The sequence below is a fragment of the Oncorhynchus kisutch genome, linkage group LG6, assembly GCF_002021735.2.
Source record: "Oncorhynchus kisutch isolate 150728-3 linkage group LG6, Okis_V2, whole genome shotgun sequence".
Lineage (NCBI taxonomy): Eukaryota > Metazoa > Chordata > Actinopteri > Salmoniformes > Salmonidae > Oncorhynchus > Oncorhynchus kisutch.
In genome coordinates this window covers 73049319-73073551 of record NC_034179.2, presented here as the reverse complement: position 1 = coordinate 73073551, position 24233 = coordinate 73049319, and the positions used below count along the sequence as shown (strand labels likewise).

The window sequence follows — 24233 nt, the reverse complement described above, 5'->3', positions numbered from 1 at the left end:
CACAGAGACCAACACCATGAGACAGGAGCAGGTACATCACAGTGCTACAATAGACATGATTTACTATTCCTAGATTTATAGCCGTCTCATATGCCCTGTGTTAAATAAGGAACACATTTTGTGTCTGTTGTCACTCACTGTTCTGTATCACAGATACCCAGTGTACACTCAGACCATTTGGCTTGTCTGGCCAAATGGTCAGACAAGCCATCTTTATCACACCTTATGGCTTCTGGACTGAATGGAGGTGAGGTCTAGTTTTGAATGTTTTAGCCTAGCTGAATCTTTGTTGTTGAATCGCTTATTTACTAGTTTTATGTGGATACAAAACAGGTCCCTTAATCATTGACTTTTTATTGGGACGTTGCCTATGATTGGTCTGGGGCAACTGTTGTTGTGTGTAGTTGATGTGGTATCAACAGCAATTGAACTTTGTAAACGTGGCCGTTTGTGTGTGGGTGGCAGCAGGGCCCTCGATCCGCAGTGCTCTCTGCCAAACCACCTGCCTGCTGCTGCCCTCCAGTGTACTGGGCCCAGCCCCCATCCACCTGGACCTGCTTGAGCAGCTGTTGAGGACAGGCTGCACCTGGTGGCCGGGAGGATGAGTGCCCTGGACGAAAACCAGAGATGTCACATAGCTGAGACACTGATGCTACCCTCTGAGGGATGGGAAGGTGAGGAGTGGGTATCTGTTATGTCGAAGGAGTTTGATAGTTGCGCAATAGCAGCATGCAGTGGTCACTCACTGTAACACTCTGCCTGTGGCATTGACTATCTCCTCTCTCCTCTCTAGGGCCCTTGTCTTATCGTTGTTCTACAGAAAGATAACACTGACCTGCTTTGACTCCATGCTTGAAAGGTAAAGAAATAGGCTACTCAAACATGTACCGATTAGTGTTTTGCATTTATTCTTCTTTGCATCATAATGGAATGCATAGATTAATATGCTGTGTTTTTTTTATTTTTGCACTATAGTACACTGCTCAAAAAAATTAAGGGAACACTAAAATAACACATCCTAGATCTGAATGAATGAAATATTCTTATTAAATACTTTACATAGTTGAATGTGCTGACAACAAAATCACACAAAAATGATCAATGGAAATCAAATTTATCAACCCATGGAGGTCTGAATTTGGAGTCACACTCAAAATTAAAGTGGAAAACCACACTACAGGCTGATCCAACTTTGATATAATGTCCTTAAAACAAGTCAAAATGAGGCTCAGTAGTGTGTGTGGCCTCCACGTGCCTGTATGACCTCCCTACAACGCCTGGGCATGCTCCTGATGAGGTGGCGGATGGTCTCCTGAGGGATCTCCTCCCAGACCTGGACTAAAGTATCCGCCAACTCCTGGACAGTCTGTGGTGCAACAGGGGTTGGTGGATGGAGCGAGACATGATGTCCCAGATGTGCTCAATGCCTTCCTCTTGCAGGAACTGCTGACACTCCAGCCACATGAGGTCTAGCATTGTCTTGCATTAGGAGGAACCCAGGGCCAACCGCACCAGCATATGGACTCACAAGGGGTCTGAGGATCTCATCTCGGTACCTAATGGCAGTCAGGCTACCTCTGGCGAGCACATGGAGGGCTGTGCAGCCCCACAAAGAAATGCCACCCCACACCATGACTGACCCACCGCAGAAAACAGAACGTTCTCCACGGCGTCTCCAGACTCTGTCACGTCTGTCACATGTGCTCAGTTTGAACCTGCTTTCATCTGTGAAGAGCACAGGGCGCCAGTGGCTAATTTGCCAATCTTGGTGTTCTCTGGCAAATGCCAAACATCCTGCACGGTGTTGGGCTGTAAGCACAACCCCCACCTGTGGACATCGGGCCCTCATACCACCCTCATGGAGTCTGTTTCTGACCGTTTGAGCAGACACATGCACATTTGTGGCCTGCTAGAGGTCATTTTGCAGGGCTCTGGCAGTGCTCCTCCTTGCACAAAGGCGGAGGTAGCGGTCCTGCTGCTGGGTTGTTGCCCTCCTACGGCCTCCTCCACGTCTCCTGATGTACTGGCCTGTCTCCTGGTAGCGCCTCGGTAGCGCCTCCATGCTCTGGACACTACGCTGACAGACACAGCAAACCTTCTTGCCACAGCTCGCATTGATGTCCCATCCTGGATGATCTGCACTACCTGAGCCACTTGTGTGGGTTGTAGACTCCGTCTCATGCTACCACTAGAGTGAAGGCACCGTCAGCATTCAAAAGTGACCAAAACATCAGCCAGGAAGCATAGGAACTGAGAAGTGGTCTGTGGTCCCCACCACTCCCCAATTGGGGGTGTCTTGCTAATTGCCTATAATTTCCACCTGTTGTCTATTCCATTTGCGCAACAGCATGTGAAATTTATTGTCAATCAGTGTTGCTTCCTAAGTGGACAGTTTGATTTCACAGAAGTGTGATTGACTTGGAGTTACATTGTGTTTAAGTGTTCCCTTAATTTTTTTGAGCAGTGTATTTATAGAGGTCTAACCTTGCCAAAGTGGGGAAAATGCTCATTTATCCCAGCACTGAAAAAAAGCTTGTTCTAACTGCAGAAACATTGTGTTGTAGTACCAAATAATGGCAAAATTTACCCTTATGTTTAGTTAACAGGATCAAGTGACCTCGATTAAAAACAGATTGTGGTGAATGTCTATGAAGAAAGTACCATTGATAACAAGCACCTCTGAGAACATCTCATCTGTTTTGGCTCTAGGCATTGCAGCTGCTGTGCTATCTATTTGATGTCCTGTCTCCTGATAGTCATCATGCCATTGTACCACAGTAATCTGAGTGAACCTTAATTCTATAGTGCATTACCAAGAGGGCCAACCTATTTTCTGGAATTCTGTGCCAATCTTTGATTATAATCCATTTGATACATTCCAATACTGTATAAAGAAAATATTTATTTAATTGGTTGTAGTAAGAAACCTTATGTAACCCCCCAAAAGAAAAAGCTATTTTCATGTGAAGAAAATAAATACTGGTTCATGTTTCAGTTATTGCAAGATTATACTTGTCATGGGGCATTAATCGTTGGAGTTTAGTGAACTAGAAGTACATACCTTTATTACTACCTTGGTTTTAAATCCATGAAACAAATACTCAACACGTTTAAGATCAAAAATGGTTTTAATTCCCAAGATACAAATTGTGAATTCTGTAAACCATTGCATAATGTTGCAGTACAATTGAACAAGTTAATGATACTCTACAAGCAAAAGATTCAATACCTTCTACTTATTTTTTTGTAAAAAGCCAAATCAGGCCATTCTTTGATTCCATAAAGATCAACTTTAACACAGGGGAACTCCCATTGATCATTTCTATGGGGTAGTTGAATACTAATTCAATATACAATGTCCTATGTGTCCATACTTTAACAAAATAAGGGACATGTTTCTCATTCGTAATACAAATGTCTACTTCCATCGACATCAGCGTAAATACATCTATGAACTACAGTTCAATTAAAAACCTTTTATCCTAGTCGTAACTGAAACCCTGAGAAAATAAAATGTATTCCCCCCCCTTAATCACTACACTGATAAATACAGAGACCGGAAAACTGCATGTGTCTTACATTTATTTCATTGCTATACAATTCACAAAACTAGATGCTACATCATAGCTAACAGATGAACTGCTCTCCATTTTATTCCAGTGACCTATTAAATATCTCATTTAGAACGGTACATTCAATATTTCAGGGTTTCTATGTTAAATGAACATTTTGAAATTAACTATTGGGAACAATTAAATGTTTTTAACAAAGGTTCTGCTGCAATACGCATTTTTTAAATATTTTTTATACTAAAATTGGAACAGCTTCATACATTTATGTACGTACAAGATTGCATAAAATCTTCAGGTTCCATGATCACAATATTTAATAAAACAAGGAAACAAACACTTCACAAGAATGCAAAATAGATTATGCTAAACCACTGCAGAGCATTGTTACATCTCAATTACATTTACAAAACAATGAGTCCTACTTGGTGCTTTTCTTTAACAGTAATTGTCTTTTTTTCTTGTACCAATAAAGATGAGTACAGAAAGAATCATATTTATTGGTGGTAGGTAGAGTGGCATGTTATGAGTGATATATGGCAAATACAGACTGAGATGAAGAAGCAGTATTCATCATTCTAAGGTTGCCCTAAGCCTCCCTTATGAAACATGGTTCAAAACGGCCCTTCTCTGATCGCTTATGAATGCAAGCTCTTTACACAGAATTCTTAACTTTTCAGAGCGACAAAGCAAATTTTACCATTCGAGAATCATTAAGTGATAATATCGAAAAAGCGAATCATCTGAGTGGTATCCACCACAGATTTTAATTGGGGAGATTATGGTACATACAATTATCTAAAGGCACTAGAATTTAGATTATTTTTCAGTTTCTGTAATAACAATTTACCCTCATTAAAGAGCAATACTCTTCAAATGCCAGGTAAAATATGACATTAACATCAAAAGGCACATATTTATAAAATGTTAACTAAAATTGGTCCATAGTAAAAGAACATTAGTTTAATATAGCCATAACATTGAACGATTTAGAGCCATATTTATAAAATATGAGCTTACATTTTTTCTTATTCAGTGTAAAAGGAAGATGTATACTTAGTATGCCACATTGAAGAGGGCTTAAGGACCAAGAACACATGACTGATAAGAGTTGCTCCTTAAACTTACTCACATCTGTATCTGCCATTGATGCTGGTTTAAATAAATCAAGTTGTCATTTCACCCGTTAATGACTCACTGAAATATATAACCAATAAACAAATGATACTGCAGTCATTGGAAAGATGGCGATAGTGTAAATTGTGAATTAAAACAAAGAAAAACCAGTCAAATGAAAACAAAAGCACATTAGTCAAAGTATAATCTATACTCCTGACAGCATACAAGTAGTGCACAACCATCAATGTTTAAAACTGATTGAGATTTTAGCTGTAAAGTGAAAAGACAAACATACTTCAAAATAGTACTCATCACAGTGGCACCTTAATTGGGGAGGACGGGCTCGTGGTAATGGCTGGAGCGGAATCGGTGGAATGGTATCAAATTCCATTCACTCCGTTCCAGACAATATTATGAGCCGGCCTCCCCTCAGCAGCCTCTACTGGTACTCATCTATATGGCCACTTAAGAAGATTAACATGTCACTAACTTCTGAAATTCCTTCACTGTAGACAACTGCCAATTAGAATGATGTGTATGCTGCTGACCAGTCATTTGTTTTACAAAAAAGGACAGTGATGCCATTAGTTTCTGTAAATGCACACCAAATCTACATTAGGTGTTAGGTTTGGTTTGTTTCAAATTAGGTTAACAATTTGCTTAGATTACTCAAATGAAAAGTTTTTTTTTTTTTAATTAAAAGGGAAACATAATAGCAATAAAGGTCTTTGGTAAAACTACAAATGGGCTTCAAGTCCATTACTATTGTCAGCCAAAGCAGTTGGCATAGTTCTTTCTGTCATTGAACCATTGAAGAGAATGTTATATTAATTGTACATTTCAATACATATTTTAAAAAGTAACTACAAGAACAAACTACCACACCACTTTGGTTCATTTGAGTCAAGTCCACATTAACTTAGTTGGCATCACAGGAAAAATACAAAAAACCTGTGATATTAAAAATTGGGGAGAGCATTTACTGTAGCCCAGTAGCTTTATTAGGATTCTCCAACCAATTTAAGAATCGAGACATTCTATAGCAGTACATTGATTGGCCTGTAACAATGTTTCAAAGATTCACAAAAGTACCCGAACTTGTGACTAAAACGAAAATCAAAACATTTTAATCTAATGAGTCTTTGTTTAAGTGGTACTTTACTTGAACTATAACATTATAGAAGTTATAAACTTGGTATACCAAATGTTAGCTGCCATAACACGTCTCTCAGGTAACAAGAGTCATTGTTATGACGCCATTTTGAGATATATATATATATATATATATCTCTCTCTCTCTCTCTCTACATACAGAGGGGAGAACAAGTATTTGATACACTGACGATTTTGCAGGTTTTCCTACTTACAAAGCATGTAGAGGTCTGTCCTTTTTTTATCATAGGTACACTTCAACTGTGAGAGACAGAATCTAAAACGAAAATCACATTGTATTGCATGGCATAAGTATTTGATCACCTACCAACCAGTAAGAATTCCAGCTCTCACAGACCTGTTAGTTTTTCTTTAAGAGGCCCTCCTGTTCTCCACTCATTACCTTTATTAACTGCACCTGTTTGAACTCGTTACCTGTACAAAAAGACACCTGTCCACACACTCAGACTCCAACCTCTCCACAATGGCCAAGACCAGAGAACTGTGTAAGGACACCAGGGATAAAAATTGTAGACCTACACAAGGCTGGGATGGGCTACAGGACAATAGGCAAGCAGCTTGGTGAGAAGGCAACAACTGTTTGCGCAATTATTCGAAAATGGAAGAAGTTCAAGATAACGGTCAATCACCCTCGGTCTGGGGCTCCATGCAAGATCTCACCTCGTGGGGCATCAATGATCATGAGGAAGGTGAAGGATCAGCCCAGAACCACACGGCAGGACCTGGTCAATGACCTGAAGAGAGCTAGGACCAGTCTCAAAGAAAACCATTGGTAACATACTACGCCGTCATGAATTAAAATCCTGCAGCGCACGCAAGGTCCCCCTGCTCAAGCCAGCGCATGTCCAGGCCCGTCGCAAGTTTGCCAATGACCATCTGGATGATCCAGAGGAGGAATGGGAGAAGGTCATGTGGTCTGATAAGACAAAAATAGAGCTTTTGTCTAAACTCCACTCGAGTGGAGTTTAGACAACCCCAAGAACACCATCCCAACCGTGAAGCATGGAGGTGGAAACATCATTCTTTGGGGATGCTTTTCTGTCCTGGGGACAGGACGACTGCACCGTATTGAGGGGAGGATGGATGGGGCCATGTATCGCAAGATCTTGGCCAACAACCTCCTTCCCTCAGTAAGAACATTTGAAGATAGGTCGTGGCTGGGTCTTCCAGCATGACAACGACCCGAAACACACAGCCAGGGCAACTAAGGAGTGGCCCCGTAAGAAGCATCTCAAGGTCCTGGAGTGGCCTAGCCAGTCTCCAGACCTGAACTCAATAGAACATCTTTGGAGGGAGCTGAAAGTCCGTATTGCCCAGCGACAGCCCCGAAACCTGAAGGATCTGGAGATGGTCTGTATGGAGAAGTGGGCCAAAATCCCTTCTGCAGTGTGTGCAAACCTGGTCAAGAACTACAGGAAAAGTGTGATCTCTGTAATTGCAAACAAATTTCTGTACCAAATATTAAGTTCTGCTTTTCTGATGTATCAAATACTTGTCATGCAATAAAATGCAAAATAATTACTTTAAAAAAAATCATACAATGTGATTTTCTGTATTTTTGTTTTAGATTCTCACAGTTGAAGTGTACCTATGATAAAAATTACAGACCTCTACATGTTTTGTAAGTGGGAAAACCTGCAAAATCAGCAGTATATCAAATACTTGTTCTCCCCACTGTGTGTGTGTGTGTGTGTGTGTGTATAAGTAAAATGTATTACTGCTTGAATGTATTGTGTGAGAAATTAGGCTACTGATGTCTTAACTGTGTATGCACAATAACATTCAAGAATCTAAATGCATTACAACTATATGTATACATCTTTCTCTCAGCAGCAACAAAGCTTGCAAAAGTGAAGTGATCGACTCTACAGTATGCTAGACTGACAATACAAATATATCTGGCAGTGATCTAGATTTGTAGCTGGTTAACGTATGACGATTATAAGACATGCAATAAAATTGTTTCACCTGCCATTTTAACTTGATAAACATGAGGGATCACAATACCTTTTATTTGAGGAGAAACAAGTTTTGTTTCTCTGAATTACCATCCATCTAAATGTAAACAATTGTATTTCTCAATTTTTCAAACTAAGTTACAAATCGTGTACCTGGGAATATATAAGGTTATTTCTACTGAACATACTAATTGCTGCAAATATTAAAAGGACCAAGATATAGAGTGAGGAAAAATACATTTTGAACACAGTAGAAGGTCATTTCAATTAGATTAACCTAGCTAAGCACATTACACTGTCATATTTGAAAACACAACTTACAGGTTCAACACCAATGATGCATCTTACAACAAACACCAGTCTAAAATGTATAGCGGAGCCTGTTTTTATCTTGTTTACAAACAAGACCAGAGTTGTTTCCTTGCATACTACCAAACACTAAATCAAAAATGGTCATTTGAAATTATACTGAAGCCGCCTCAAAAAGCACCATTGCCTGTGTAGACAAGGAAAATATTGTTTTATATGCATGAAGTCAGGACACAGGCACTGACAAGATGTATATCTTCATACAACTATAATCTGAGGAAATACTTTGACATAGGATTGGGCAATACACATGATGCAAAGTAACAAAATTAAGTAGATATATGTGCAGAGGCTTTGACTACCTGTGTCTGCTTTTACAACAATCCTCTAAGAATCGATGGTCATGGTTATCATCTAAGGCAAGGCACTTGAGACTAGAGTAGAAGCCAAGTATCAGACATGTTCTAGACATGTTTGAGAGCTAGTAGGAATCCTATCAAATTCACCATGTCAGACTTATGTACATCAAGACATGCTCCTCTAACAACTACATAATGAACAATTCAGTAATCACTAAGAGACACAGTAATTGATTTCCTAACTGCTTTAGCATAAATGTGCCTTACTGATATTACAGCTGCTGGTTATGCCTAAAATGCATTCAAAAGTGTGTACTTTTTTGATGGAAAGGTATAAATTAAAGAATGAAAAGTAGAATCTATTGTTTAGCACTTTTCTATGAAAACTAACAAGATATATAGAACTATACCATGATTTAACAATAGGAAACATGAAATATTCTAGTATGTTTCACAGTACACACAAAAGCTTGATACATTAGCATATTAAGAAAAAATATATAAATCTAACAAAAACAGCTCCAAGTTCATTTCTAAAATACCCTTTAACAAATTCCCAGGTCAACAAAGTGCTTTACAAGAAATCAATCTTCACAAAGATGGTTGCAATACTAATAATAATGTTTGACTGATGTGTTTCAGTGATAAAGTCAAATTAGGCCCACTTGAACAATGGATGCCCAAACTTTTTGGAAAATGTAAGTGATCCTTTACAATACAAAATAACAGATTACATTTAAGCACTTGATTTATCAAACACCATTTATGTAGTTCAAATTAAACTAATTGAATTACTATATGAAAAAGTGAAACAAAATGCTATTTATAAAATGTAAGCATGTATTAGTAGTTCTTCAAAGGGCAAATTCCTTAAGTAGTACCTTGAATAATTGTACATCACCACTTCAATATTTTTGTCTTACAGTATGGACATTCTGATTTACTAGGTGCACAGTTCTTACAAAGTACATAATGTTGGCAAGGCTGCAGGACTATGCAACGATCATGCGTTTGGCAAACTATACATTTCTTTGACTGAAGCTGATATAATACCTGTGTTGGAAAGAAAAGAGGTTGTATCAGAAACTACTCGCAACATAATAACTCAATACAATGATTCCTAGCAAGATCTTTAAAAAAAATATATATTTTATTTTTTATGCTTCACTCTGCCATAATGTATATCCTGATCACTATAAATAAGAATGTGCTTAGTATCTGGCCCGTCTTACCCCGTCTATAAGGTCTAGATCAGTGCGCAGCTGGCTCTGGATGGAGTGGAGCTTTGGTAGAGGGAGCTGGTCCAGGTCTCCATAGCTTCTAAGCAGGGGTGTGCCAGGGGAGCGACACAGCACGTCAAAGTCCCCCTGGAGCTCCTTCAGCTTGCGCTCCGTGTCCTCTCGCGTCTGCTCTGCCAGCTGCCGCTCCGCCTCGGCTGACTTTGCTTGTTCTTTTACATCATGGGAGTCTTTCTGCCAGGCCTCACATGCCTGGAACAGACAGACATGTCAAATATATAATTGGTTTAACAAGGGTCGGGATGTATTGCTTACGGAGACAGTGCCTTTAGTTCATGTCATAGTTCTTGCATGGGTCTAGTGACTGACCTGCTTGACCTGGTGCCACGCGTCTTCCCATTGCTTGATCTTCCTCTTGGCCTCGTCCAGCTCCCTGAAGAGCCGGTTCAGATCAGCGCTGCTGCTCACAGTGGTGGAGCCCAGGCTGCTGAACACTGGTGATGGGCTGGGAGAGAAGTTGCCACTCACAAAGTCCCATATGCTGCTAGCTCCCCCATTCAAACCTATAAGGTGGGATCAGGACAATTGTTTCATGTCAAAGCACAAAAACAAAAGAAAAGTGTTGCATTTATAAAATTGTTGATGATGCCTCATAAGCAAAAGAATAATGCTCACCTTTGCATGTTTGTCAAGATTGCTAGTAAATATTATATTGTTAACTTACCCAGAGAGTTCTGAGAGGAGGTAGGTGTTCCCAGAAGGCCATGCTCAGGTTTGGTTAGCAGGCCCTGAGGTTGAGTCTGCTGTGGAGCCATTCCTGACAACAGGCACTGGGACAGGGACTGGGAGAGAGAGCTCAGAGGGGAGGCAGAGAGTGATGAGTTGGAATTCAATGAAGAAGACCGTGCAAGGGAGCCAGGAATGTTGACCGGAGCAGATCCTCCCAACATCCTTTGACCTAGAGGGCAATGGGAAGCATAAATCAACTTCGCAATTTAAGTTAATTGTGTTCAATGTTTCAAAAAAGGTTTGCTTACTTAAACCAAGACTGTTGTTTTCTTGCTCCTCAAACTCTTTATCAAGAGAGGCAACATTGATGTCACAAAAATTCAGGTCAAGTGCAGAACCTGAAAGAAAAGGCAAGTAGCTTTTTTTATTAGGAAAATAAGTATTCCATGTATAAAGAGGTACATTCACCCCTCAAACACGTTTGTACAATACAAGTACACTTACCTATAACTGACTCCACAGTATTGCTCCCAGGATAGAATGGGGTTGCTTTTGCATTCATTGTTGATAAGGTGGTGGGTGAGGAACTATCTGATCCAATACTGGAGGCCAAGCTAGATTCTATACTGGAGGTTATGCTGGATGCCAGAGGGTTCATCCCAGAGAATACACTATTGTGTGTCTGTAAAAGAGGCGTACACAGAAAGGCATTGTTTCATTAATAGTGTCATTTTGAGCAATACTTAGCTTTACTACATTGGTGCTCAGTTAAGAAGACAAGCCACAGATACCGTGCCTGGTCATATGCTTTAGATGGGAGATCATGAATAGGCCTTTTTATCAAGTCGATTGGACGGATCCCAATGACTTTGAAATTATAACAGCAAAACCCCTTTGCCTCCACAGGAATACCTTTAAATAGAAAATGTTCTACATATCACTAACAGTGTTTCCCCTATGTTTATTTTCAGCATAGGTGGCAAAATTGCAGTTTTTAAATCTAAGTTCCTGCAATTCTACACATTTTGCCATGGCTTATGCTATCAGTGACTCAAACATGAACATATCAATGGGGGTCCCATGCCATTTTTGGAATTTTATACTCTCTGTATAGACTGTATAGTTTTTATTTTTGGTGATTATTAGTTCTCAAAGATGATCTTATTTTAAAAAAAATATAGCTCCATTATCTTTTCTACATGCTTTATATCTGGTTGTCATTTAAGTTTACACTTAAAATGAAAATGATTCTCCATAAATCATATTTTTTGGACTGGCGATAAATTAATATAGGGAAAACACAGTCACTAGCCTCTAGAAATACAAAGGCAACGACAAATGCTTAAGTTATTCACCTGCTTGTCTAGGTCCATCATCTTTTGATCGATATGGCCCTTATAGTTCTTTATCTGAAAAAAGACAGCACATTCACATGACCCAACACTTAAACCCAGCAATTGGCTGGGTCTTAGAAAGCCAACACCTTTCTTAAAAGTGAAGAAAATTCAGTTAATAAATCAGTCATCTGCAGCCCTATCAAAAGAGAGAAAATGTCTAATGTCATCACCACAACCCATTAAGACAGTCTAAAACTAAATAAGCAGACATTTGTTTTATAACATGAATACAAGTCACATATCCAAACCATGTCTAATTTAGGTTCATAAAATGTTAAGCACAACACTGAATTTGACCTGGAATGGGTAAACTATTATTTATTTTTGCCTTGGTTGTTAATTTCAGTATTCACCAAGTCATCACAAATTTATAGAAAATGACAAACGTAAAAACATAAAAAAGTGACTGACAAATAATTGAATATAGAAATAAATCAAAATAATGGAAACTATGACCAAAGTGTGTATAGCAGTGGGTCAGGCCCTACACTAAGTGGAGTACAGGGGTCTTCCCATAAGGACGGGGAAAGAGAGAGAGCAGTCTCATTGTAGTACCTGATCCTCGCGTTCAAAGCCCGGCGCTTTGGGATAGTTAGACGTCAGAGATGACACACTTGACGTGGTGGACTCTGAACATAAGCTACCATTAGTTAAGCATTTGGACCTGCCGATGGGTCCGATTGGGGACAATGAACTGTTGCTTCCTGAGCTTGGCGTTACAGTCGGACTATTAGAATATGAAACCTGAGGGAGAGAAGTACACATGATCTTAATAGGGTTTTAGAGCCAGCCAAACAAGCCCAGCTTTCCTAACGAGGCCAGAGAGCAGATGATAACTGAAGATGTTTAGATGGAATATTGGCTTCAGAGAGAGAAAATTACACTGAATTGTTAAAGTTTGGTTTCTGTTGAATCCTATATTAATTTGAATTACGCTGTATATTTCTTGGTGCACTAGTACTACCAGAAACAAAATGATGTTACAAACTAGTGAAATACAAGGCAAGTACAGAAAACAGAAGAACGGAAACATAAAATGACAAGAATATACAAAACAAAGGTGTAACAAATAAGGAAAGTTAACAGCTTAAATGTCTTTTCAGGGTCTAATCTATAGATGGCATGTTTTTCATTCAAACTGAGATGCCTTTGAAAAGACAGTGGAGAGAAGCAGAGAGGGAGTAGTAATCAGATCACATACATTCCCCACTTGGCCGTTGTTGATGCTGCTGATGGAGTGTGCACTGCTGCCCCACTCGCTGACCGGACACTCTGAATACTGCTGAGAGCCCAGCTTGGCCTGGGAGCCTGACTGCATCGCTGTTAGCAACGAGTTCATGGTCTCTTCCGTGGAGGGAATTCCTGAAAAAATACACAATCACAGACAGGAGGTTTTAAGTTTGAGAAGTTGCCAACAAGCAAGACAGCGTTGACTTATTTTGAGGAGCTTCACTTACTTTCTACATGCGCAAACGCACAGAACGGCCCTCTAGGACAATAACCAGTTTGCCTCATGTCATTGCATTTGGTGGATTTGTAGATCTGAAGTGAGAAAGACAGGTTCTCTGCTCATAACTGTGTGGCATTTTCCCAAAACAAGGTTTGACAGATTCCCCATTGCAAGAGACAAAATGTGCTAAGCATTTATAAAGTGTCAAATGTCCCACTTACCTCTGGGTGGAACTGCTGTTCAGTGCGTGAGTGACAGTATTGACAGCTGTCTCCACTGTCACACTTCGATGGCTCGCCCCACTCATCCCCATGTTTCACATTGGGACACGGAGTTGACCTGACACATCATTCAAGGGGTTAACTACATATTACAGAATTATTACACAGTTGTCAAAGGCATTCTCTTTGTTGTTAGACAGTCCTAATCTCCTACCTGTATTTGAACTTGCGTGGATTTCGTCTTCTGTCTCTACTATTGTGGTAGTGAGGGCAGGCATAGCCCTGTCTGCATAGTCGTGGAGGCTTGGTGCACTGCTCTGTTTTGTAGTTCGCTAAAACAAAATTGGTGTCTGGAAGGAAAGCACACAATGAGTATGTTGCATGTCCACAATAAACAATTACTGTGGATAGTCAGATTAATATAATCTCTTGATTTAAAATATTTACATGCTTTTCAAGAACGAGTTCCCTAATAATCCTGTTTACATGGACATCTGAAATCAGGCTACCTGACAGGACTGACGAATGCAGAAAAAAAAAGATCAAAATAAATGCTCTACCAGCGAAAACATTTTGATTCTTAGTCCAGACAAAGTTTGTATGTGAAAACTATTTTTAATATGCATACTCACTCACTTCATTCGACAAAAGGAGGAAGCTTGTACACACCTCTGAACTCTGATCAAAGCATTTACATGTCCTAATAATGAGAACGAGTGCGCCGAAACCCAGGTGTTTTAATCGGCGTATGCTTACTACCATTATGATCTTACACCAATTATATTAACACCGTACTCTGCTTAACGCCATACTCTGCCATAATCAGTTTAATATTGATTTATTAATGTGCATATAAACATACTCAGTGTACGACATTCTGTTATTTACCTAATGCCAAAATATAACAACAGGTCAAGAAAATCCAATCAATAGAAAAATGATGTGGCACTGGGTGACACCGCCACCAGATTCAATGTGTCTGCTGCTCACCTTGCCACCGGGGGTCCTCTGTAAGAGTCTTCTCTATCATGGCTTGGCTGGCCAGTACTCCAGGCTGTAGATCAGGGATACCCTCTCCAGATCCCAACTGGCCATTCTGGAGGGCTTCCTGTGCCTGGATCTCTCTGTGCACATGAAGAAGATCAGTGAGAGAGCTACTACACAAAACAAACAAAAAAGAGGAAGAGACAAATGTAGAATATTCAGGCAATGCCTTGCTCTTAGACTTGTTCTGCTCAACAGTTGCTAGGCAACGCATGAGCATGCCTCTGATACCACATTTACAGTTGTTTTTGTTGAATTATTTCAAGCTCCCATTCCTTAATGTGATGTCATTCATGGGACGTTGGACAGGGTATTGCTATTTTCCAGTGACGGGTATTTAAAATGTGAACACATGATTCATAGTAAAATAGCAAATGTATGCTATTGTTACGGTTAAGTCCGTTGCTTGTATTATACAGATATTGGCCTACTTTTTGTATCCATCTAAGATGTGGGGGGATATTACTTCATCCCATTAAAGAAATAACAATAACACTTTAATTGTTTGCACAGTAAATGGTACTCAACAAAACCAACATCAACCCTGACAATAAGTACACTATGACTGATGGCTATGAAGATAAAATTGTGGTTTAATCTGCTCTTAGCCCAGCCAATTTGAGAGGCATCAGGGAGACTAATTGAGCTAAGAAAATAGATGAACACGCTTCATTCTCCCACTGCCATGTATGGGCATGTACTGGAGTGGATACAGACTATTATCACTTCAGCGGGGACAGCTAGACGTACCATGTTGAATCAAAGTAACACTAACAATGGTAGAGAAGGGGTTGACAGCTTCAAAAATATAGTCTACGGGTCAATTTAAGAATTTCATTAAAACTATGATGTACGAATGGAATCAGTTGGTACATTTTGTCAGTGCATGGTCAGACCTTGCATGATTTATCGTTGTGTACTCAGCTAACTGGCTTAACAAGCCTATTCACATGTTTGTTGATGGTATGACACCTTGAGAACAGAGTGGTTACTAAAGGCATGATAGATCACCTGATATCGTAGACAGGGGGGCGGAGATCATGTGGGCCATGGGCAAAGGCGCAGTGTAGGCCGTTCTTCACGCAGTGCCCGCGGGCATCAGTTTCATGGATACAGGTACCAGTCTTGTAATAACGAAGATGGTACTTGCGCTCTGTGTCACCAGTGGTCCGGTGCAAGTAAGGACAGCTAGACAGGAAAGGAAGCGATGATTAGACAAATGCAGACTTCCTCATTAAAATTATCAGGATTTGATGTGACAGAGATACAATCTGCATAAAATCGGTCTCTATCCTATGTTTCTAGAATTCTATGCTGTGCTTTTCCTAAGAAGTCATTCCACAGATTTTAATTGAAAGGAAACAGACCGAGGCTAAAGGAATGAGTTACAGAGCATAATGAGATATCGGTCTTCCTCCCTGTATTAGTGGCGACCGTTCTTCTTGGTGCTTAATATGCACATCAGACAAACAAAAATGTAGCCAATGCCCAGTGGGAGTCAGAGGAATGCAACGCCTTTTATAGATACAGCGCTCTCACAGGCTTTGATGTATGGTGAGGAATTGAACAGAAATAATACATCGCTATGAATGTGCTCAAATTCACATTGAAAACAAATACTTTCCTCAAATACAGCAAAAAGCTTCTTACTCCGCAGCAGTAACCATGGCAACGGATGTGATGTCACGAGAATAGAGCAGCCACTGGTAGAATGAGGAATAGAGAGTGCAAGTGCTCACTCTCAGGCAGAGTTTAAATATTGTATAGAACTTTCAATATAACAGCAGGTTGAATTGAGGAACATTGTTTACTTTCTGCTGTGAAATTCCAAATACACTGATATAGGAAACTGGAACTCAACCTCTCAATGATAAACCACTATAAAGTATTCAGTATGCTACACATTTGCCACAAATACTTTTAACATCACAGCTAGTCTCTACCTCTAGATATCACTAAACTGTGGACCTGACCAACACACTTTAACCAGACCGGTGCCATTGATGATTGTCATTGAACTAGTGAGTGAGACGTCTCGAGTTACTCAATTTCTTTATGGTGCTCTGACACAAATAGGCCCAAATTATAGAAGTGGCTTGAATATCATGTTTCAGAGCTGTTCTTCTTAATGTTGAACAGCATCTTTATGAAGATATAATCTAGAACATCCATCCTGTCTTATTAAATAGGCTAGGTTATTAGCTGTATAGCTTGCTTCCTTTCAGTGAAACTTTAAATTCTGTTAATTTTGTAGGGAGACTTGTAAAATCCCCAACCAACATATCGGGTGGCCGGTAGCCTAGTGGTTAGAGCATTGTACTAGTAAGTGAAAGGTTGCAAGAACGAATCCCTGAGCTGACAAGGTAAAAATCTGTCGTTCTGACCCTGAACAAGGCAGTTAACCCACTGTTTCTAGGCCGTCATTGAAAATAAGAATTTGACTTGCCTAGTTAAATAAAAGATAAATGGAAATGTTAATATTTTTCTTTAACTGATAGAGCTGTCAGTAAGTATACTAACAAGTACATCTGCTCCAGTAGGACAAGCATGAGCATTTTGTAATATTACTCAGGACAGGTTAGTAGGGCTGGGAAATGCCTGGGACTTCACAATTCTATTTCAATACCTAAGTGCTGATACAATAAGGATTGCGATTGGCTCCCTATTGAAAGAGAAGATAGCTTGTTCTCTATGAAGGAAAAATACTGGAGATTTGGTGTAGGTACCGGCAACTATAGCATAAATAATATATTGTGAATAGGATATATCGTCAAAAATAATAACCTGATATGTAAGTTCCCCCTTCACTACTTACTTTTACTTTACCTTTATTTAACTAGGCAAGTCAGTTAAGAACAAATTCTTATTTTCAATGATGGCCTAGGAACGGCCTGTTCCTAGGCCGTTCAGGGGCAGAACGACAGATTTGTACCTCGTCAGCTCGGGGATTTGAACTTGCAACCTTCCGGTTACTAGTCCAACGCTCTAACCACTAGGCTACCCTGCCGCCCACTACAGGGTAGCATTCTTTTTTGTGTGTTTTTTTCTACAATAACCCTGTGACTTTGTTACACCTGGTAACTGAATACGGTAGCTTTTATTTTAGTTATATGCAGATGAACTGCTAATTTATTAATTCAAATCAAATCAAATGTATTTATATAGCCCTTCGTACATCAGCCGATATCTCAAAGTGCTGTACAGAAACCCAGCCTAAAACCCCAAACAGCAAGCAATGCAGGTGTAGAAGCACGGTGGCTAGGAAAAACTCCCTAGAAAGGCCAAAACCTAGGAAGAAACCTAGAGAGGAACCAGGCTATGTGGGGTGGCCAGTCCTCTTCTGGCTGTGCCGGGTGGAGATTATAACAGAACATGGCCAAGATGTTCAAATGTTCATAAATGACCAGCATGGTCGAATAATAATAAGGCAGAACAGTTGAAACTGGAGCAGCAGTTTAACAATTTAATTCATCCTTCCTTTGTGTCTATCCGCACCACCACAAGCCTTCTCATATGTAATCTCAAGTGACAAACTGTATCCGCCCAACCTGACACACTATATCATGTCACAAATATTTTAGGCTATTACCATTTGTTTATGCTATCATTATCATGATTTGTAAAGACACAATATGTAGGCTCATAAGGCCTATTATTTGTTACTTTCATTTTCAGTAGATTGATGTCACACCAGTAACGAAAACTACAGTTCTAAGAATGAGCTGAAGTGGCATACCCCAAACATTCAAAATATGTTCCTCTGATTTTGTTTTAAAAAATAAAGTGAAATTAGCTGATGCTTTGAGGGTTGGGCCTAAAAAAGCGTCAGTAGCCATTAAATAATAGAGCAAGAATATATAAAAGACTTACATACTTCATTTCTACCCCTCAGTATATCTCTATTAATTACCATAAAATAGTAGTTATTCTTAGGCTGAGCTGATACTTGAATTGTACTTGCATGAAACCACACGGAAAAGTATCAATTCATGCTTCTTAGGATTCAATGAACATAATGATAGAGTGCAAGTGGTAAAAACCAGACACGTCCATGTATAAGTACTTTTAACAACATTAAGGATACAAGTACAAAGCAGAAACTCGTTCAAAGCGACCTCATTTTCAACCGACTCATGAACAATAAACATTGCTTGTTCGACCAATGGGAGAAGGCTATGTGCAAAGGCGGTTCAATCATGAGCAAGAAAACAGGGGGTGTGTTCATCGTTTCCTCGCAAACTGGAGGAAAAAGCTCAACCCCACTCTGCAGCTCAAAACAGACGTGTCCAGCGAGAATTACAAAAAAACATCCATGAAATGACAATGAATGTGGTTGAATCATTCAATTGGTTCCGCATTATTGAGAACGTCTGTCGTCCCACTCCGGGGCCATAGGAGGCCATGCGGATCGACATTAGCTCGAACAATAGACAAGTCAACAACACCATGTGCAAGCTAGGTCATCACCAAGCTCGTAGTGCGAGCTGAATTCTGTGCAACGAGGATCATTCACGTCAGGAATTCGCATGAATCTGACTTCCTACTGAAACAATGCAGCATCCAAAAAAAGTGAGCAACACAGTTATAAGTGTGCTAACTAAACTGGCAACCTGCACAAATTGAGTTCATTCTCAACCGGAATGAACAACAGCCACAACATTGATAAGCATGATACAGTAGCAATAATCTAACCAGACAATAATAATTCACAGAAGAAAAAAAATTGAGGCTTCACACTTACTCCTCTCCATCTGGGCAAATGCCCGTAGTCTCGTCATATTTTGTGCAATAAACGTCAGGGCTGTAGTTAAAAGTTCCATCTCTTCTTCTAATCGGTCGTCGTCGCCTCTGGTTGAGGAAATGCCAATGAAAACATGTAAAGGGTCTATGTTGTGTGCACTTGTGCTGCAAGAAGAGGGGGCACTGTTCGGTCCTAAACTCCTTCAAATATCTGCAAAATGGAAAGACAAAGGCGGTGTTAATGAAAGACACCACCTGACATCGTGTAAAAAAGTCCAAAGCTCAAGGGGAATATCACATCTAACTTTGATATAAATATTACAGCTTCGCTATTCGAAATTGAAAGTAAACAATATCTATGCTAAAGGTAAGGAGATAAACGTTTACACCATCTACAACGAATATTTGATTGACACTAGCTAGCTATGTAGCTGAATTTTACAATCACTCGAACTGATAAAACTACTTGGTAGTGATAGCTAGAAGCTATCTACCTTGACCATTCACATACAATCCACGCAAGATTTTCGACGTTGCCTTCTATCAAACAACCAGAACGTACGTCAAAACATATGCGTAGACAGACAGCAAATAAGGCCGAGGTGGAAAGAGGAAAAGGATAACACTGCTGGCTGGCAAACCATTCAACTTCGCTAACGTTACCCAGTCCACGCTAGCACGTTGACTGGCTAGCTAACGTTAACCACCAACCAAGTTCCTGCGAATTCCGCTTTTTAATGTTACGCCTCTTTTTTATGTGGAACATTTTCACGGTCACACAATACAATTATACACACGTATTTGTTAAAATTCAGTTACTGTATCAATTTGAATATGTATCTAGCAAGTTAGCGCCAGGCTAACTGCGTGCATTGGGAAGAATTTACAAAAGGAAAAGCACCATGTTTTACTGCACTACGAGTGAAGGAATATCAAGCAGTCCAACTATAAAACAATATTCTGTACATAAAAGAAGCACGATATTTTAAGGAATACGTCTTTGTCCATTTAACGTTTGCTTTACTTACGTATAGTGGGTTGGTTTCTCGGTTTGAGGAGAAGCGTTCGCCGCCGTTTTCGAAACCGACGGCATTTTCAGTCAAAACAATGAAACGCGCCTGCGCGAACTGTTCCGTTTCGTTCCATTTACGTACGGAGTGAGATTTGTTTCTTTATTCTGTAAATGTGTCTACCACGATCCGTGCGTATATTCAACATAACTCACAAATAAAACTTTGATGTGTGAATATATTAAAATAAAACTATAGTCCAGAAATATGTATATACATTTCACAAATTAAACCATAATCTGTGAAACTGTATAAATATTTCAAATATTAACCATAAATCAAGAAATAAATATGATCTGTAAATATATTCAACATAGCTCACAAATAAAACTACAATTTGAACAAATGTACAAAGATTTGTGCGCAAATATTCAGAAATCCCTAACATTTACAACTGTGGAAAGTGTATTTGCGCATTCAAGAAGTGCATGTGGATCTGTAAAAATAGCAATAGTACATAACAAGCAAAGCGCACTGTACACATCCTCGAATCACATCAAAAATATGCTTACCAAAATCATCATCAGCAACACCATCACATTACCATCATCATCCCCATGTTATGATGACCAAGGACATTGATACCAGTTCCTGTTCACAGACTTACTTGCCTCCCTGCAAAGGGCAATGGCCATTAGGGTAAAGCAGTGTTTGTACAGGTTGGTCTTGACAGCTGACTCAAATAATCAATTTGACCAATTACCCTGAATCAGCTGTGTAGTCATGCTAGGACAAAACCTCAAAAAGTCCACCTCTTTGGGTCCCCAGGACCATTTTGGGGAAACGCTGCTGTGGGTCCTTGGGCGAGTCAGCTGTCAGATCAAACAACTAAGGAAAGGTTTGAAATAAATGGGAGATTGACTAGTGGGGAGTTGCAGTAGGGTCCAAAAGCAGCTGGTCAAGCATTATTGTCAGGTTAATAATTTTTACAACTTTGCCTTTTATTGAACAGGCAACATTGCCCAGCAACGATGCAACACTATACAGAGATGTATTGACAGTACTCAGACACAGAATGCATGTATTGACTAGGAAACAACATTAATACATTTATCTAAGGATGCACAACAAATGACTTGGCTAGCTTGCAAGCCTAAACGGAGCAGAAAACAGTAGCTGGATTTCTAACATTTCTAATCAGATAATGTTACTATTTCTCAAAAGCTCCACACCAGTCGGGAAAGAGTGATTTGTCCTGCCAAAGCATCAATTACCCTGTCAAGTCCCTGAAAGACAGATTGACAAAGATGATTTGCAACATTTCAATTTAGCTTGCTAGCCAGTTCACCAACTCAGATTTTTTTTACTGAGTAGTTCTTCATAATTGACACATTCCTGAATTAACTATTAAGCAGTGTTGTAATGTACTTAAGTAAAAATACTTTAAAGTAGTGTTTTGGGGTTTCTGTACTTGACAAGTTTTACTTCACTACATTCCTAAAGAAAATCATGTACTTTTTACTCCATACATTTTCCCTGACACCCAAAAGTACTCGTTACATTTTGAATGCTTAGCAACAGAAAAATGGTCAAATTCACACACTTACCAAGAGAACATCCCTGGTCATCTCTACTGCCTCTGATCTGATGGACTCACTAAACACAAATGTTTCATTTGTAAATTATGTCTGAGTGTTGGAGTATACCTCTGGCTTTCCGTAAATACAATTTAAAAAATGGTGCCGTTTATTAATAGAAGGAATTTGAAATTATTTTTACTTTCGATACATATGTATATTTGAGCAATTACATTGACTTTTGATACTTAGTATATTTCAAAACAAATACTTTAGACTTTTACTCAAGTAGTGTTTTACTGGATTACTTTTACTTGACTAATTTTCTATTAAGGTATCTTTACTTTGAATCAAGTATGACAATTGGATGCTTTTTCAACCACTGCTAACGTTAGTAAATTTAATTTAGGTGGTTTGTCTGAACAGGTGACGAGATCGCCTGCTAGCTGTCGATACACACACTCGGCATTGCATGCACCCAATGGTCAAATGTAATATTCATACGAAAGTCCTTTGTTGAACATTTTAACATAATTTGTTAAATAAATAAACGTTATACTCACATTTCATGAAGCTGTTCTTTCTTCTAGCTAAGAACAAGAAGTGCACAGTCGTGATGTAAATTCATCATTGCTCGTCACGTGACAAAGATTATCCAATGAATAGAGATAGCCTACTCATCTGAAGCTACATTTGTGGATTGCAGTACATGGACAGGTGAGGGAGAAAATCTAAAAATTCTGTAAAAACAGAATACAGATCCGCAAGCACTTTTTGAATGTGCAAATGTACATTCCACATATTTAAATGTTAGGGATTTCTGAACATTTGCTCACAAATCGTTCTACATTTGTTCAAATTGTAGTTTTATGTGTGATCTATGTTGAATATACACTGCTCAAAAAAAATAAAGGGAACACTTAAACAACACAATGTAACTCCAAGTCAATCACACTTCTGTGAAATCAAACTGTCCACTTAGGAAGCAACACTGATTGACAATGCATTTCACATGCTGTTGTGCAAATGGAATAGACAACAGGTGGAAATTATAGGCAATTAGCAAGACACCCTGAATAAAGGAGTGGTTCTGCAGGCGGTGACCACAGACCACTTCTCAGTTCCTATGCTTCCTGGCTGATGTTTTGGTCACTTTTGAATGCTGGTGGTGCTTTCACTCTAGTGGTAGCATGAGACGGAGTCTACAACCCACACAAGTGGTTCAGGTAGTGCAGATCATCCAGGATGGCACATGTAATATTCATACGAAAGTCCTTTGTTGAACATTTTAACCTAATGGCAGTCAGGCTACCTCTGGTGAGCTGTGACAAGAAGGTTTGCTGTGTCTGTCAGTGTAGTGTCCAGAGCATGGAGGCGCTACCAGGAGACAGGCCAGTACATCAGGAGACGTGGAGGAGGCCGTAGGAGGGCAACAACCCAGCAGCAGGACCGCTACCTCCGCCTTTGTGCAAGGAGGAGCAGGAGGAGCACTGCCAGAGCCCTGCAAAATGACCTCCAGCAGGCCACAAATGTGCATGTGTCTGCTCAAACGGTCAGAAACAGACTCCATGAGGGTGGTATGAGGGCCCAACGTCCACAGGTGGGGGTTGTGCTTACAGCCCAACACCGTGTAGGACGTTTGGCATTTGCCAGAGAACACCAAGATTGGCAAATTCGTCACTGGCGCCCTGTGCTCTTCACATGAAAGCAGGTTCACTGAGCACGTGACAGAGTCTGGAGATGCCGTGGAGAACGTTCTGCTGCCTGCAACATCCTCCACTATGACCGGTTTGGCGGTTGTTCAGTCATGGTGTGGGGTGGCATTTCTTTGGGGGGCCGCACAGCCCTCCATGTGCTCGCCAGAGGTAGCCTGACTGCCATTAGGTACCGAGATGAGATCCTCAGACCCCTTGTGAGTCCATATGCTGGTGCGGTTGGCCCTGGGTTCCTCCTAATGCAAGACAATGCTAGACCTCATGTGGCTGGAGTGTCAGCAGTTCCTGCAAGAGGAAGGCATTGATGCTATGGACTGGCCCGCCCGTTCCCCAGACCTGAATCCAATTGAGCACATCTGGGACATCATGTCTCGCTCCATCCACCAACGCCACGTTGCACCACAGACTGTCCAGGAGTTGGCGGATGCCTTAGTCCAGGTCTGGGAGGAGATCCCTCAGGAGACCATCCGCCACCTCATCAGGAGCATGCCCAGGCGTTGTAGGGAGGTCATACAGGCACGTGGAGGCCACACACTACTGAGCCTCATTTTGACTTTTTTTTGGACATTACATCAAAGTTGGATCAGCCTGTAGTGTGGTTTTCCACTTTAATTTTGAGTGTGAC

General features: G+C 40.1%; 1 protein-coding gene and 1 long non-coding RNA gene across 5 annotated transcripts; one reads left to right on the top strand and one right to left on the bottom strand.

Moving 5' to 3' along the window:
• Position 1: 1 nt before the first annotated feature.
• On the top strand, positions 2–3771 carry LOC109893391 (uncharacterized). The gene is made up of 5 exons (XR_002255753.2): positions 2–31; positions 154–247; positions 466–674; positions 794–859; positions 2710–3771. It is a non-coding gene; the product is annotated as an uncharacterized LOC109893391 (long non-coding RNA).
• A 4081-nt stretch (positions 3772–7852) lies between these two features.
• Positions 7853–20459, bottom strand: LOC109891941 (putative E3 ubiquitin-protein ligase UNKL). Of its 4 annotated transcripts, none has more exons than XM_031827398.1 (16): positions 20335–20459; positions 19308–19517; positions 15578–15754; positions 14513–14679; positions 13737–13872; positions 13523–13640; positions 13309–13393; positions 13053–13213; positions 12407–12595; positions 11810–11863; positions 10959–11136; positions 10763–10852; positions 10450–10683; positions 10095–10288; positions 9720–9977; positions 7853–9540 (listed from the first exon to the last, which is right to left on the bottom strand). In XM_031827398.1, exons 1-16 carry the CDS (start codon positions 20397–20399, stop codon positions 9385–9387), a joined length of 2472 nt encoding a protein of 823 aa, XP_031683258.1. In that variant the 5' UTR covers positions 20400–20459; the 3' UTR covers positions 7853–9384. The 4 variants fall into 4 exon arrangements, with proteins under 4 accessions (XP_031683258.1, XP_031683259.1, XP_031683260.1 ...); XM_031827399.1 differs by having other exon boundaries at positions 14513–14646; XM_031827400.1 differs by lacking the exon at positions 12407–12595.
• Positions 20460–24233: the final 3774 nt, after the last annotated feature.

Excerpts from the sequence above, each read along its gene's own strand:
- LOC109891941 (XM_031827398.1), bottom strand. The coding sequence starts at position 20,399 with ATGCCGTCGGTTTCGAAAACGGCGGCGAACGCTTCTCCTCAAACCGAG. Across the intron at positions 13,873-14,512 it reads AGAGGACCCCCGGTGGCAAG|ACACCAATTTTGTTTTAGCG; the intron begins GTGAGCAGCAGA and ends CTTTCCTTCCAG. Across the intron at positions 13,214-13,308 it reads TGCGTTTGCGCATGTAGAAA|GAATTCCCTCCACGGAAGAG; the intron begins GTAAGTGAAGCT and ends GTATTTTTTCAG.